The sequence below is a fragment of the Lolium rigidum genome, chromosome 7 (genome assembly GCF_022539505.1).
Source record: "Lolium rigidum isolate FL_2022 chromosome 7, APGP_CSIRO_Lrig_0.1, whole genome shotgun sequence".
Taxonomy (NCBI): Eukaryota; Viridiplantae; Streptophyta; class Magnoliopsida; order Poales; family Poaceae; genus Lolium; species Lolium rigidum.
Genome location: NC_061514.1, coordinates 234399670 through 234411607, shown reverse-complemented (window position 1 = coordinate 234411607; position 11938 = coordinate 234399670). Strand labels below are relative to the sequence as shown.

At 43.0% G+C, this 11938-nt stretch overlaps 1 protein-coding gene across 1 annotated transcript; it reads left to right on the top strand.

Annotated features, from left to right (window-relative positions):
- The first annotated feature begins 934 nt into the window (after positions 1–934).
- Positions 935–10475, top strand: LOC124670031 (E3 ubiquitin protein ligase RIN2-like). The gene is made up of 12 exons (XM_047206546.1): positions 935–1141; positions 1784–1861; positions 3734–3820; positions 3892–4013; positions 5236–5332; positions 5501–5606; positions 6698–6855; positions 6945–7082; positions 7171–7238; positions 7681–7890; positions 9693–10056; positions 10146–10475. The coding sequence occupies exons 1-12, from the start codon at positions 935–937 to the stop codon at positions 10203–10205; spliced, it is 1695 nt and encodes a 564-aa protein (XP_047062502.1). The 3' UTR covers positions 10206–10475.
- The last annotated feature ends 1463 nt before the right edge of the window (positions 10476–11938 follow it).

Here is an 11938-nt window from a genome sequence, read left to right as displayed (position 1 = left end):
CTTGCCTAGTCGGTAAAGTTAAATCATGTATAAAGGTATATATACAATGCAAGATGTTTAAAAAAATAAATCGGGTATTGTTTAAATACTTGTGCACTTTACACTAACTGTTTAACTAGACATCTCTCGTGAATGTGCTTCTTACGATTGATTTATTTCCTTTTGTGAACACGCCAGTAAACACCAGGGCTCCGCCCACCTGCAGCCGCAGGATGCGACCGCATCGCGTCGGTGCAGGACCAGACGACCGAGCCAGGCCGGGGGCGGCCGTCCGGGTCGCGACACCACCGCCACGGGCCGTCACCCACCGTCTGCTTCTGCTCCTGACGGGCTCTCAGCCTCTCACGCCCACCTAACCCACTCTTTCCGGTAATCACCGACGAGCCGGCCCCACCTGGCGTAAACCACCCGCACCGTCCCGCGCAGCCCCAGCACGCGGCCGTACAGATAAATCCCCCCGTTCCAGAAACACCAATTTTGCGAAAACACACCTCTACTTATCCTCTCATCTAATATCCTCGAACAAAACAATCCCAAAAGGCCTGTCCTAGACCGTAACGCAATATCTACTACTACCAAGGGCTAATACGCGCACCCCATTGTATTATATCAAATAAAATAAAAAACTCGGTCCTAGGAATTAGTCTAGTCCAAGCTAATCTATCCATGGCTTCCAACGAATAATCTTTGCTCCCCCTTCCCGTCACCACGGCCTCGCGTGCGTCGCTCCCGTCTTCCCTTCCCTTGGTTTGTGGTCGCCTCGCCTCCCCCCCCTTCCCCCTCCTCTCCTCCGCCCCCGCCCCCGCCCCCGCCCCGCGCGAATAAAGCCGGCCGGCGTCCTATTCCCCCGACCCCCTCCGATTCCCCGACCCCCAGCGCCGCCCAGGCCTAGGGTTCCGCCCCAGAGCGCCCGGCCCATGCGCCAGCGCCACGCATGGCCGTCAACTGCCTCTACGTCGCCGCCGCCTCCACGGCCGCAAGCGCCGCCGCGCTGCAGTGGTGGGCCGCCTCCCTCCTCGACGGGGATGCCGCCGCCGCCGCCGGGGACTCGCTCCACACCCTGCTGCGCTCGCACGTCACCGTCGCGCTGCTAGCGAATCTCGCCGCGCACCTCTTCCTCCTCATCGTCATAGCCCTCAAGGTGATTGCGCCTAATCCCGCATGGCGGTTGGTGTAGCCGATTGATCAATCTCCTCGACGTGGGCTGCGGGCTCTGCTCACTAATTGCATTAGCGACCTGCCTGATTTTTTGCAACCTCGTAATATTCGTGCTCCTCTAGCTGCCATTTTGCCGCGGGTCAATATTTCTCTATAGATAACCTTGTCATCTCACCATTCGTCCTCAATTCATTTACCGCATGGATGGATGCTGATACTTGGTAGTACTAGCCAATGGTTCGATCGAATGTTTTCCTCCGAGAGATATCAATCAAGTTTAGACTGTTACTCTGATTACAAAAAAAAAAGAAAGAGATTCTACTTAGTATTGCCCATCCACTCATTGTTTCGAATAACAGGAAAAGTAAACAAACAGACCATCATTCTTTGGAAGCAGAATAACTCTGTAATTGTTGCTATCTGGCTATCTGCATCTTCTCTTAGCGCCTTCCATAAATTAAGCTGAAACGTATTACCTTAGCATTCAAATTTATTAATTAGCGATTTCTAGTAGTGCAGAATATTTTTGCGTGCTGCTACTCGGCTATAAGTTCAACATGTTCAACTTCTTATTTTTCTACTACAGCAGTCAGACTTACATCTATTTTTTTTTTATCCTATGCAGACTTTATTTTTTGTTCAGTTAACTTCTTCAGAGACTAGAAAAGTGCTGGAACACATCATTAACTATGTAATTTATAAGGTAATAATTATCCCCCTCTCCTTATTTCATGAGCTTCTTCCATTCAACTATTATCGTGCTTGTATCATGGTTTTTTAGTCGCTGAATAGTTGCTGTATAGTCGCCGAGTCGTTTTCCAAAAATCACAGCGACTCGCGACTATACAGCCACTTATGGCGACTATACGTGCATGAAGGCCTGTGGATGGACCACGAACCAGACGTGACAAAATCAAGCACAAATAAGAAATAACTGCAGAGACTTAGAAGACTTGTCTATCAAATAGATATCGGGGTCTTAGTTGAGTTTTTATTTCTTGTTATTCTAGTCATTAGATGGAATTTTGTCCAACTGATATTATATGAATAGCTGCATGCGCCATGTAACGGTAAGTTAATTAAGCGTGATGCATGCTTCATAGCAGATAAACTGTTATTGGGTTTTGAGGGAATCTTGATAAATACCTTTAAGTTTTGGAGGAAACTCTTCGTTCTGCTATTTGAGTTGTGGTCTACAAGATTGGTTTCTGTGTGCTGAACTGAAAGGTTCAGAGTCTACTTTGTCTGCAACCCATGTGCCGGTGAGATGCCTTAAACAAGATGGATGAAGTGCTGTGAAGATCGGCCCAGAATAGTAAATCAATTCCACACCTCAAGGTCTGGTCTTAAGTAGTAGCCTGTGCAGCAACCTTGAAGCCCAGCCTGTCTCTTTGGAGGACTTGCTCCTTGGCTGCTCGCATGGCGTTTCTTGGTTTCAACACATGGCTGAAGCAACAAAGAAGACCGAGAGGGTGGTGAAAATAAAAGCAAAGAAACACACACTTAAGTACAGTGAGAAAAGAAAAAGGTAGCAGGACCGCATGAGGGAGACCATGTGTCTGCAGACTAGTGATGTAGAGAGCTCCTAAGGCGAGGACAGAGGAGAGTGATGGTGTGAAGGCTTGTCCATGTCTTGCTTTGTCGTGGTCAACCTCGATGAATCCGTCATCTTCAGCTGCACCAGACCGCTTCGATTCCCTTGTTGACTCCATCCATGTCAGCAACCTTACTTCCTTCTTCCCAGCTGGGGATGTTGTTTGGATCAGTGTGTAGGACCGCTGAGGTACAACAAAAAACGAAGAAACACACCCACAATGGGAAAAGAAAAATAAGTAGCAGGCCGTGCGTCTAGAACACTAGTGAGGGAGAGAGCTTCTTGGCGAGGGCAGAGGAGAGTGGCAGCATCATGTCCTGTTCATGTGTCGGTTGAGGGCATGATGGAGGCCATGCGTCTAGAATACTAGTGAGGGAGAGAGCTTGGCGAGGGCAGAGGAGAGTGGCAGCATCATGTTCTGTTCGTGTGTCGGTCGAGGACATCGTGGATGATCCGTCATCTTGAACCTCACCGCTCCGCTTCCATGCCCTTGTCAACTCTGTCCATGTGCAGTGAACCTACATCCTTGTTCCCACGTTGCTGCTGTTTGGGCCAGCGTGCAGGACCGCGAGATATTTGGAGCTGGGGTGCACCAACTTTCTCTGGAAGGGGCTTTGAGGGATCGTGCGAAGTGACTTGGAGGAGAACAAGAAGGGGGCAGCTCCATGAGGGCTTGGTGGTGTGTCAATGGGTTATGGAATAGATTTGGGGTAAAGAGAGGAGATGAGAGGAGCCAGAAGCACATGTGGGGTTGATGCAACCCATTACACTGACCGGTGGAACCCACATGCAACGAAACGGATGTGGCAACGTGTTAAGTAGTCTTGTGTAGAGTCCAATATCGTTTGCTCCTAACTGTGTGAAGTGTTTATTTCTTGCGAACTGCAAAAAGTCTAGTTGTGAGTGACACAAGCAGTAATCTACCTTGTGTTATCTGCAATTTATTTATTTATGTGCTTGGTGCTCGATCTTTTGTTGCAGGGAACTTTTCTCCCATTGGTTGTGCCTCCTAATTCTCAACAAATAATCCTTTGGTCAACTTGGTTGGTCCTTCTTTGTTCACTGAAGGTACTGTGTGAAGCTACATCAACTATTGAGATTCTACTTAGCATATTAACTGAAATGCATGTCACATCCAGATGTTCCAATCATTGGCCAGAGAACGTCTTGAGCGCCTCAATGCGTCACCCTCAGCAACTCCATCAAAATATCTTCGTGTATATTCTGCATTGTTGTTTGTTCTTTCGACTGATCTACTATGGTAATATTCCCTGGTTAGTCAGCATGAATCAAGCTTCATACTTCATAGCATAATTTAGGTATTATTGGAGATGAGTTTACCTGATTTCCTAAATGTATTATGATTATGTTTTTTTTTTCTTGTTGGTATCCTTAAGTCATTGTTGCTGGTGTAGATCTGCGGCGGCTTCTGTCTGGCACCGCCAGGCTGCCAGCCACCAACCTGGCATTATCATCGTTGACCTTGCTTTCTAGCAAGGCTTCCTGTCGCTGGATCCGGTCTTCGACTAAATCGGTTCTTTAGCATCCTCTCACATCGCCCCTAGTCACCTCTGCTTGCAGCTTGTGTTGGCTGTGGTGTGTTGCTGCTTCTACCTTTTGCAGGCTTGTGGCAATCACATGTATCAGCGGCTGCTGCCCTGATCTGCTCTGCACTGGTATTCTTCATCCAGCGCCATTGGCCTCCCAGGTTGTGACCTGGCTGCAACTGCCGTCCCATGAACGGATATGCAGTTGCAGGTTCTTTGCACAGATTTGTGATCTGCTCTGTTACACGCTGCTGCTTTACTCCGCTTCATGAACAATTTAGCGCTTGGCCACTACTGCTGTTGGATCGGTGGTGTTGGTCTGAGTAGCCGTTGTGCTGACCGGTGTGTGCTATTTTGGTTAAGTGCTCGCTGGCTGCTGCTACTTCTAGCTAGTACCCCCTCAAGTCAGTTCGGTCGTTGAATTTGCTTCTGTTACGTTCATCCTGTCCAATGCTCTTGTGTTGGTCCATGCGATAGAGTCCATAAAAACTTTGGCCATTCAACCTTTGTTTTTCGTCCTGGTCTGTTCTTTCTTCTGGATGATCGCGGCGTCTTTCTGTTCGAATGGTCATTGATCATAGAGGTCTTCATGATGCCTCTTTGCTGTCCTGCTTTCCCCGGAGTTCTTTTTCCCATAGCTTCTCTTTAGCTTGATTCGATAGATTTTGAGATTCCACATTACGACAGTGCTATCAAGAACTCCACTTCTGCTGTTTATTTGTTTTTAGCGTCGTATATCATCAAATGCTGCTACTGTGTTGGTATGAGTATTATGGTCTTCTTCTATTGGTCTAGAATTTGTATGTGTCCTTTGGTCCTTGTACTATATATGTTAGGCGCTTCCGCTTGTGCAATGCAACAAACTCTGCTCACAGCAGAAATATGATGCTGTTTCTGTTAAAGCAAACTCACTAGTTTTTCATCTAACTTGTACAGGATGAAGCTTTGTGTAGGGTTCTGCAGGGCATGCAATTCTAAGTTATTTTGGCTTATGTTCTTTGAGCCACTTAGTATTGCCTTTGAGTCATTGCAGGTAATTGGACCCAAAATGTGAGGAATATTTATCAGTCCTTGACTTCTATTTTCTGCACCGTTGTTGCTCTGAAACAACAAGAAACCTCATGAATATTTATCTGCACATAGTTAATACTTCTGAATCTCTCTTCATGACTTTTCTCAAATATTTCTTTTTTCTGTGCAGTCTATCATGGTGCATGGATTTCAGTTGTTTGACATTTGGCAGCGACATCTGATGGACAGTGGTGTGGACTATCTGGATTTCCAGAAGACTTATAAACAAGCAGCAGGTGATAAGCTACTTTTTTCCATCAGCTAACCCCTCATTGATACACAACTCTAATGTTGTGCGTGTAAGATTTACATCTTTCAATTTCCTCGGCAACAGAATTAGTCTGCAATGCCATAAGATTATGTCCATTAAATTTACATGACAAGAAACATGGCAGAGTCAGAGCTTAATTGTACACTCGACAACAATACTGCAGCAATCTATTTGCTGACATTTGAGTCATTATACAAGAATTGTAGGACATACGTCTATGCAAATCCATTAATCATCACTTACTTTATTGCGAACAACCGCTACATGAGAAACTCGCCAGGCAATTTCATGAAGCTTCTTGCACAAGGCTGTACCAAATTTATCCTAAACTGTGCCAAACCTGAAGCACAAAAATGGATAAATATCAGTTTGGTGTAGAGAAACAAGCAGAGTTTTCCACAAAATGTCCAAGTCTGCTCATCAATCAAGGATAATCAAGAGAAACACTAACTTCTATGACTGTAATAACTAAACCCTGTAACAAAATGTTTTTATGTTTATTTTTCTCTTAAGTTAGACAAATGAGCTAAAATCATCAGACCCGTCTTCATCCAAAAATCATCAAATGACTGGAGAAGTGTAACTAAGCAAATATGGTCTACAACTTGTATGGTTATTTCCTGATGGTAGTGAACATAGAGAGGAACACAAATAGTACATGTGGCAAAATAGGTGACATCCATGCTTGCATTCAAACTTTTTAACTTTGAATATCTGGATTATCCATCAAAATGCTATGTATATATCTGTCTAAAAGTTAGTTTTGTAGTATTTTAGTTTTATTAGATTGTACAAGTACAACCATATGTCAATTAAATTTGGTTGTCAAGAAAGGAACATTCCAGTGGCCAAAATGACACTTCTTAACCTGAGAGTTACAAAAACAGAAGTTTTTCAGTCACATATAGACACCAGTTATATTGGTTTGGTCTATATGTAAGCTGCTCGTTATCATCTGTCAGTGTTTCAGGAGCAAGGCTACTAAGTCCCTGCCCATACTCTTCTTGAACCCTTTCCATCTTGCCACCAGGATGTAATCATGTTTTGTACCTTCAGGATCCTTTTCTGAGTGGAGAGGCAAAGTTATCAGGAATTTTGGTTTCGTCATTGACTTGATGAGCTTGTTGATGTCACTTGGTCATTATTCGATGATCTTTTGGCTCCGTGGTATGGCGTTTCACCTGATTGATGCAGTTCTCATATTGAACTTGCGTGTAAGGCAGACGGCACCTATTGGCAACTGTTGATAAACTAAGGGATTATAATGAAGTTACATACTGATGTGTTCTTTTAACATATACAGGCTCTTGTAATTTCATTTTTGAAAAGGATCAAGACGTACATCAAGTTAAGAAAGGCGCTTCGTTCGCTGGATGGAGCACTTCCAGATGCTACATATGATGAAATCTGCACATATGATGATGAGTGTGCCATCTGCCGGGTAAATACTTTTCTAGATTTGGAGAAGCATTGCTGTCCTTTACTGTTTGTTTATCTGAATTTTTCGTTGGTTCTGCTGCAACTCATAGGGACCAATGGCTCGAGCTAAAAAGTTGTCCTGCAACCATCTATTTCATCTACCTTGCTTGCGATCTTGGTATGCCCTGAAGTGCTTTTACTGTTTGCAGTTGATGCTTGATAATCTTTGGTTCAGTTCATAGCTTGTGTTTTCCTGTAAATAATCTTTGAAGCAAAGGCTGTAGTTGTCATTATAACTTCCATATGTCCATTTCAATTGGTTACTGATCCCATGTGTTCCAAATTAATTTAGGGGACTAGTATGTAGTGTCCTGAACTCATGATTTTGATGTTGAGTGGAACTTTCTATAAAGGAGGAGTTCCTTTGATATTACTTAGCAGTGTATACGGAGAAATCAGGGGGAAATTCACCTTCTAATAAATCATGTCAGAGGCCCCTACTGTTAATATGTGCAGTACATTATATTAAGAGCTCCAACCTCTCACCATGAAATGTGTCTAGCACAAATTGCATTGTCTTCTTTTATATTTTCTCATGAAGTTTTTTTTGCCATGGTTAGGTTGGATCAAGGATTAATGGAGGGTTACTCTTGTCCAACTTGTCGAAGGCCACTCTTTCTTTCATCTCAAGGGCATACTAGGTCTGCAACGACAGAGGTAGCAAACGTTCAGCTAATTGCGGAACAGCTAAATATGGGGTTAAATCAGCAGAGGGTTCCTGGTCATGAACATCCTGTTGAACAGCAGAATCCTTCAGATGCTGTTTGGAGGTATGCATAAAAAAACTTAGGAGTTGGAAAGTTATTTTGGCTCTCGAGCACCAGTGCTCCTCGGCATATTAGAAAATTCGAAAATTTATATTTACAGGTTTCAAAAAATTATTAAACAAAATTCCGAAAGTAGCAATGATATATCACACTAGCAAAATCTCCGTTTCAAATATTCTGTATTCTAAGGTACACAAAAATGACAAAGTGACTGTCATTTTTGTGTTGCCCAAACTACACATTTTTTCCAATTGAAAATTTGCACGTTTGTGAGATACATTACTGGCTACATCCTAATTTTTTTTCATAATTTTTAAAACTTTGAAAAATGATTGTCATCCTAATTTGGTGCACGTTTGCCCATGTGCACCAAATCTCTGTCCCTTAGGAGTGTTCTATTATCTGCAGCAGTAACCAGTTCCGACATGCAGAGCTCCAGTGCAAGTGACCTAGCCCTAGGTGCGTGAGCTGGAGGGCAGCTGCGCGTGGTGTGCATGGTAACATCACAGCCATGCGTGGTGCACGGGATGACAACACATTTGAACCCCTGGCGCCACGAGCGCTTGGCCTTAGCCTACCGGTGGATCATTTGTCAAGCTCACACGAGAGCCTGAGGAGTCTTGACACCGGGGCATGCTCAAGACATCTGAATCGATGTCAGTGGAGAGTTGAGCAACGCCATGACAGGTGTCAGGCACTTTAGTGAAAGAACGAGGCCCACAGACGCTGTGTCTGAGAGCGGAAGCAGGGCAAGGTGGGGCGGTGGTGGCCTGTGGATTGTTTCGATTGCTCCAAGATCAGAAGAGGCATCCGTGGATTCTAATGGATCACATTAAAAATAGACATGGAGGGAGGTTTCGTGTTCACCTTAGTAGTGTTTGTGTCCTTGTGAGCACACCTAGGCACTGACTCTGTCAGGATTACCCTTAATTGTCTGATTTGGGGTTCTATGAATAATTAGTACATAAATTTTAGTTCTTTGGAAAAATTCCAAAAGGTGTGGTCATGGCTTTTAAGGCGGTAAGACGTCCTAAGGCGTTCTACACCCGCTCTGACGTTTAAGTGGGCGACTAAGCGCTAAGGCGTCCACGCTTAAGCGTCTAAAGCGGGCAAATTTCCAAGGTGCTGCCAGGGCGCCTTATCGCCTACGTGTCCTATGGCAGTCGCCTTAAAAACCATGGTGTGGTAATGTTATTATAAGAACCTGTTAATGTGTGGTTTTGCGCAATTTACTCTTTTGGAATTAGCCTTGAAGATTCAGTAAATATAGTTGCATTCACATCAATGGTGCACTTTGTGGTTCTTGAATCCCTGCATTGACCCTCAAGTTAGCATGTTGTCGAGAGTTCTTGCTATTCTGATGCCTTTCTCTTTACGCTAGATATTGCGATGTCTTGTAATTGGATGACCTCCTTTGTTGATGATGTGCCACTTAATGGTGTTTTAGTTCCAGAACCACAGTTTCTTGGTGGTAACTGGCCAGTTTGACACCTGTGATGGGAGTTTCTGGTGGGGTCTGTTTGCTCTTAAATGGCTGGTTTATGTGAAGTTGAATCTAGATGTTCATAAAAAAATATTACAGTGAAAATCTGGCAGGGAAGGGAAGAGAACCACTAAAGCAGTAACAAAGTTGTGATCCTAATCTCGTAATAAGACACTTAGTATAAAACTCCAAAAATGCTTTGTGAACATGTGCACTGAAAAGTCTGACAAGTGCAGTCTTACACTCAATAATCTGGCCATTTCTGGTGATTACAGAGATGTCAATATGTGATTCCTTAATTTGTTTGTTTTGGTTGTCACAGAGGTGCTGGTCTTGATTCTAGCTGGGCACCACCCTGGTCGAGCCCTGGAATGGATGATCCCAGTTCCTCCAGTGCAGTGAGATCTGTGGGGCTTACCGGAGTTCAAATGATGATGAGACAGTTTGCTTCTGTGAGTGATAATTATGGGCGTACAGATGCCACCTGGAATCTATGGCCCGATGCAATGGCTGGTCCTTCAATTGTTCCAGCGTCTTCCTCGAGGCCTGATGGTGCTTCTGCTGCTGGCTTGCGGTTCCGAGGAGCTACTGCAGGAACAATTAATGGAAGCACGTCGCAAATTAATTCCATGGTAGATAGAGTACGCGAGGTTTTACCCCACATGCCTGATGAGCTAATTCTGGAGGTATATTTCTGTTTTTGCTATTCTCTTGTTGTAATTGCTCTAGACGCTGGCATATGCACTAATGCTTTCTCTTTGCAACCTCACTGCAGGATCTGATGAGAACTAATAACGTGAATGCCACTGTGAATAATCTTCTGCTGATGCAGTGAAAGGATGATACAACGTAGAACTGGCTATAAGTTTATATATACAAAAAGTCTTGTATAGTTAAAGATGAGCTGGGTGTTAAATCACCGCTGGTTCTTGTAAGATGTTTATTTTGTTCAACATGGATAAAATGTGCCAGCTTTGTATAGTAAAGTTATTCCCAGTATAGTTGTAGTATATGTAGAAAGATGCAGATGCTACCACCCGAATAAAATTCCCATAGTTTGCATGTGTTGTCAGTATCATGAAAATTAATGTTTGCAGGCTCTGAAGAGAACTGTCAAAAGCCCTCCTCGTGTTAATCACCTCATAGAGTAAAGTACTACACTCCTTAAAATGCAAATGCCTTACAATGTTTGATGTGCTTTATCTTGTGATTTTGAACTATTTGTAACCAGCTTGGTGCAAAGCTATCTTAGTTTGATCACATCTACACAGCTATAACTCTGTTCTAAATTCATCTCATACGAAAACAAACTTACATGCCTACATTGTTTTAATTGAACATGCTTACTCTCAGTCTTGGAAAATTCTTCAGGGAAGGAAAAAAAAAAGCTGGCATGTTTGTGGCGAAAGGATGACCAGTTTTCTTCAATCTTATTCATGCTGCCATGTTGTCTTTATCGGCAATTGCCGACCCTACCCCCTATAGTTAGTCCATGTTCCTCTATAACTTACTTAATCACCAGCTACAAGACTTTTGTTAGGAAATAATAAGCAGATAGTTATTAGCGTCAGTTTTAGGCTAAGATAGCAGTTAGTATTTCCTATAAGCTAACTGTTAGCGTTGATCAAACGCTGTCGATCCCAAAGGGACATCATGTCTGTTCCAAGAGGCACCAATATGTAAACCGATGTTGTAAGGCACCGGTTCAGGACCTATATATACCTGAACTGTTCATCAATAAAGAATCAATCATTCACTCAATCTCTAGTTTCTCTCTACGTTATCAGCACTGGCTCTGCCCCTAGCGAGTAGGCCTAAAGGAGAAAACAGAGAAATAAATTTTACGGGAAAAATAAAATTGATGGAAGAAGAATTATGTTTAGTGGATAGTGCTACCACTAATACAATTTTAAGGGAAACTAAATACTTCCAAACTCTCACTAAGAGAAAGGAAGATGTTATGACTGTAACCGGGAGTAACAAAGCAATAATTGGTTCAGGAAGAGCCACATTCACACTCCCTATGGGTACTACTATTGTAATTCCGAATGCACTCTTGTATCCTGAATCAACACGTACCCTTATAAGTTTCAAAGATATCCGATCAAATGATTTCCATCTTAAAACTGTTAAGATGGATAAGAAAGAATATTTGCTTTTAACAAAAAGCAACGGATATGAGGAACAAACTCTTGAAAAATTCCCTTCATTTTCTTCCAGATTATACTTTACATACATTAAACCCGTACATTATGTTGCGTACAAAATAATTTTTCAAAATCTTGATAAATTCAAGACTTGGCATGATCGCCTTGGTCATCCTGGAATAGGTATGTTGAGAAAAATTATAAGCAATTCTGTTGGTCATAATTTACCAATTAAAGGATTTCCTAAGTCATCAGATTTTGTATGCACTGCATGTGCTACTGGGAAATTAATTATTAGGCCATCCTACCTCAAAGTTAAAAATGAGTCACTTAATTTTCTTGAAAGAATTCAAGAAGATATATGTGGTCCAATACAACCTTTATCTGGACCATTTAGGTACTTCATGGTGCTAATTGATGC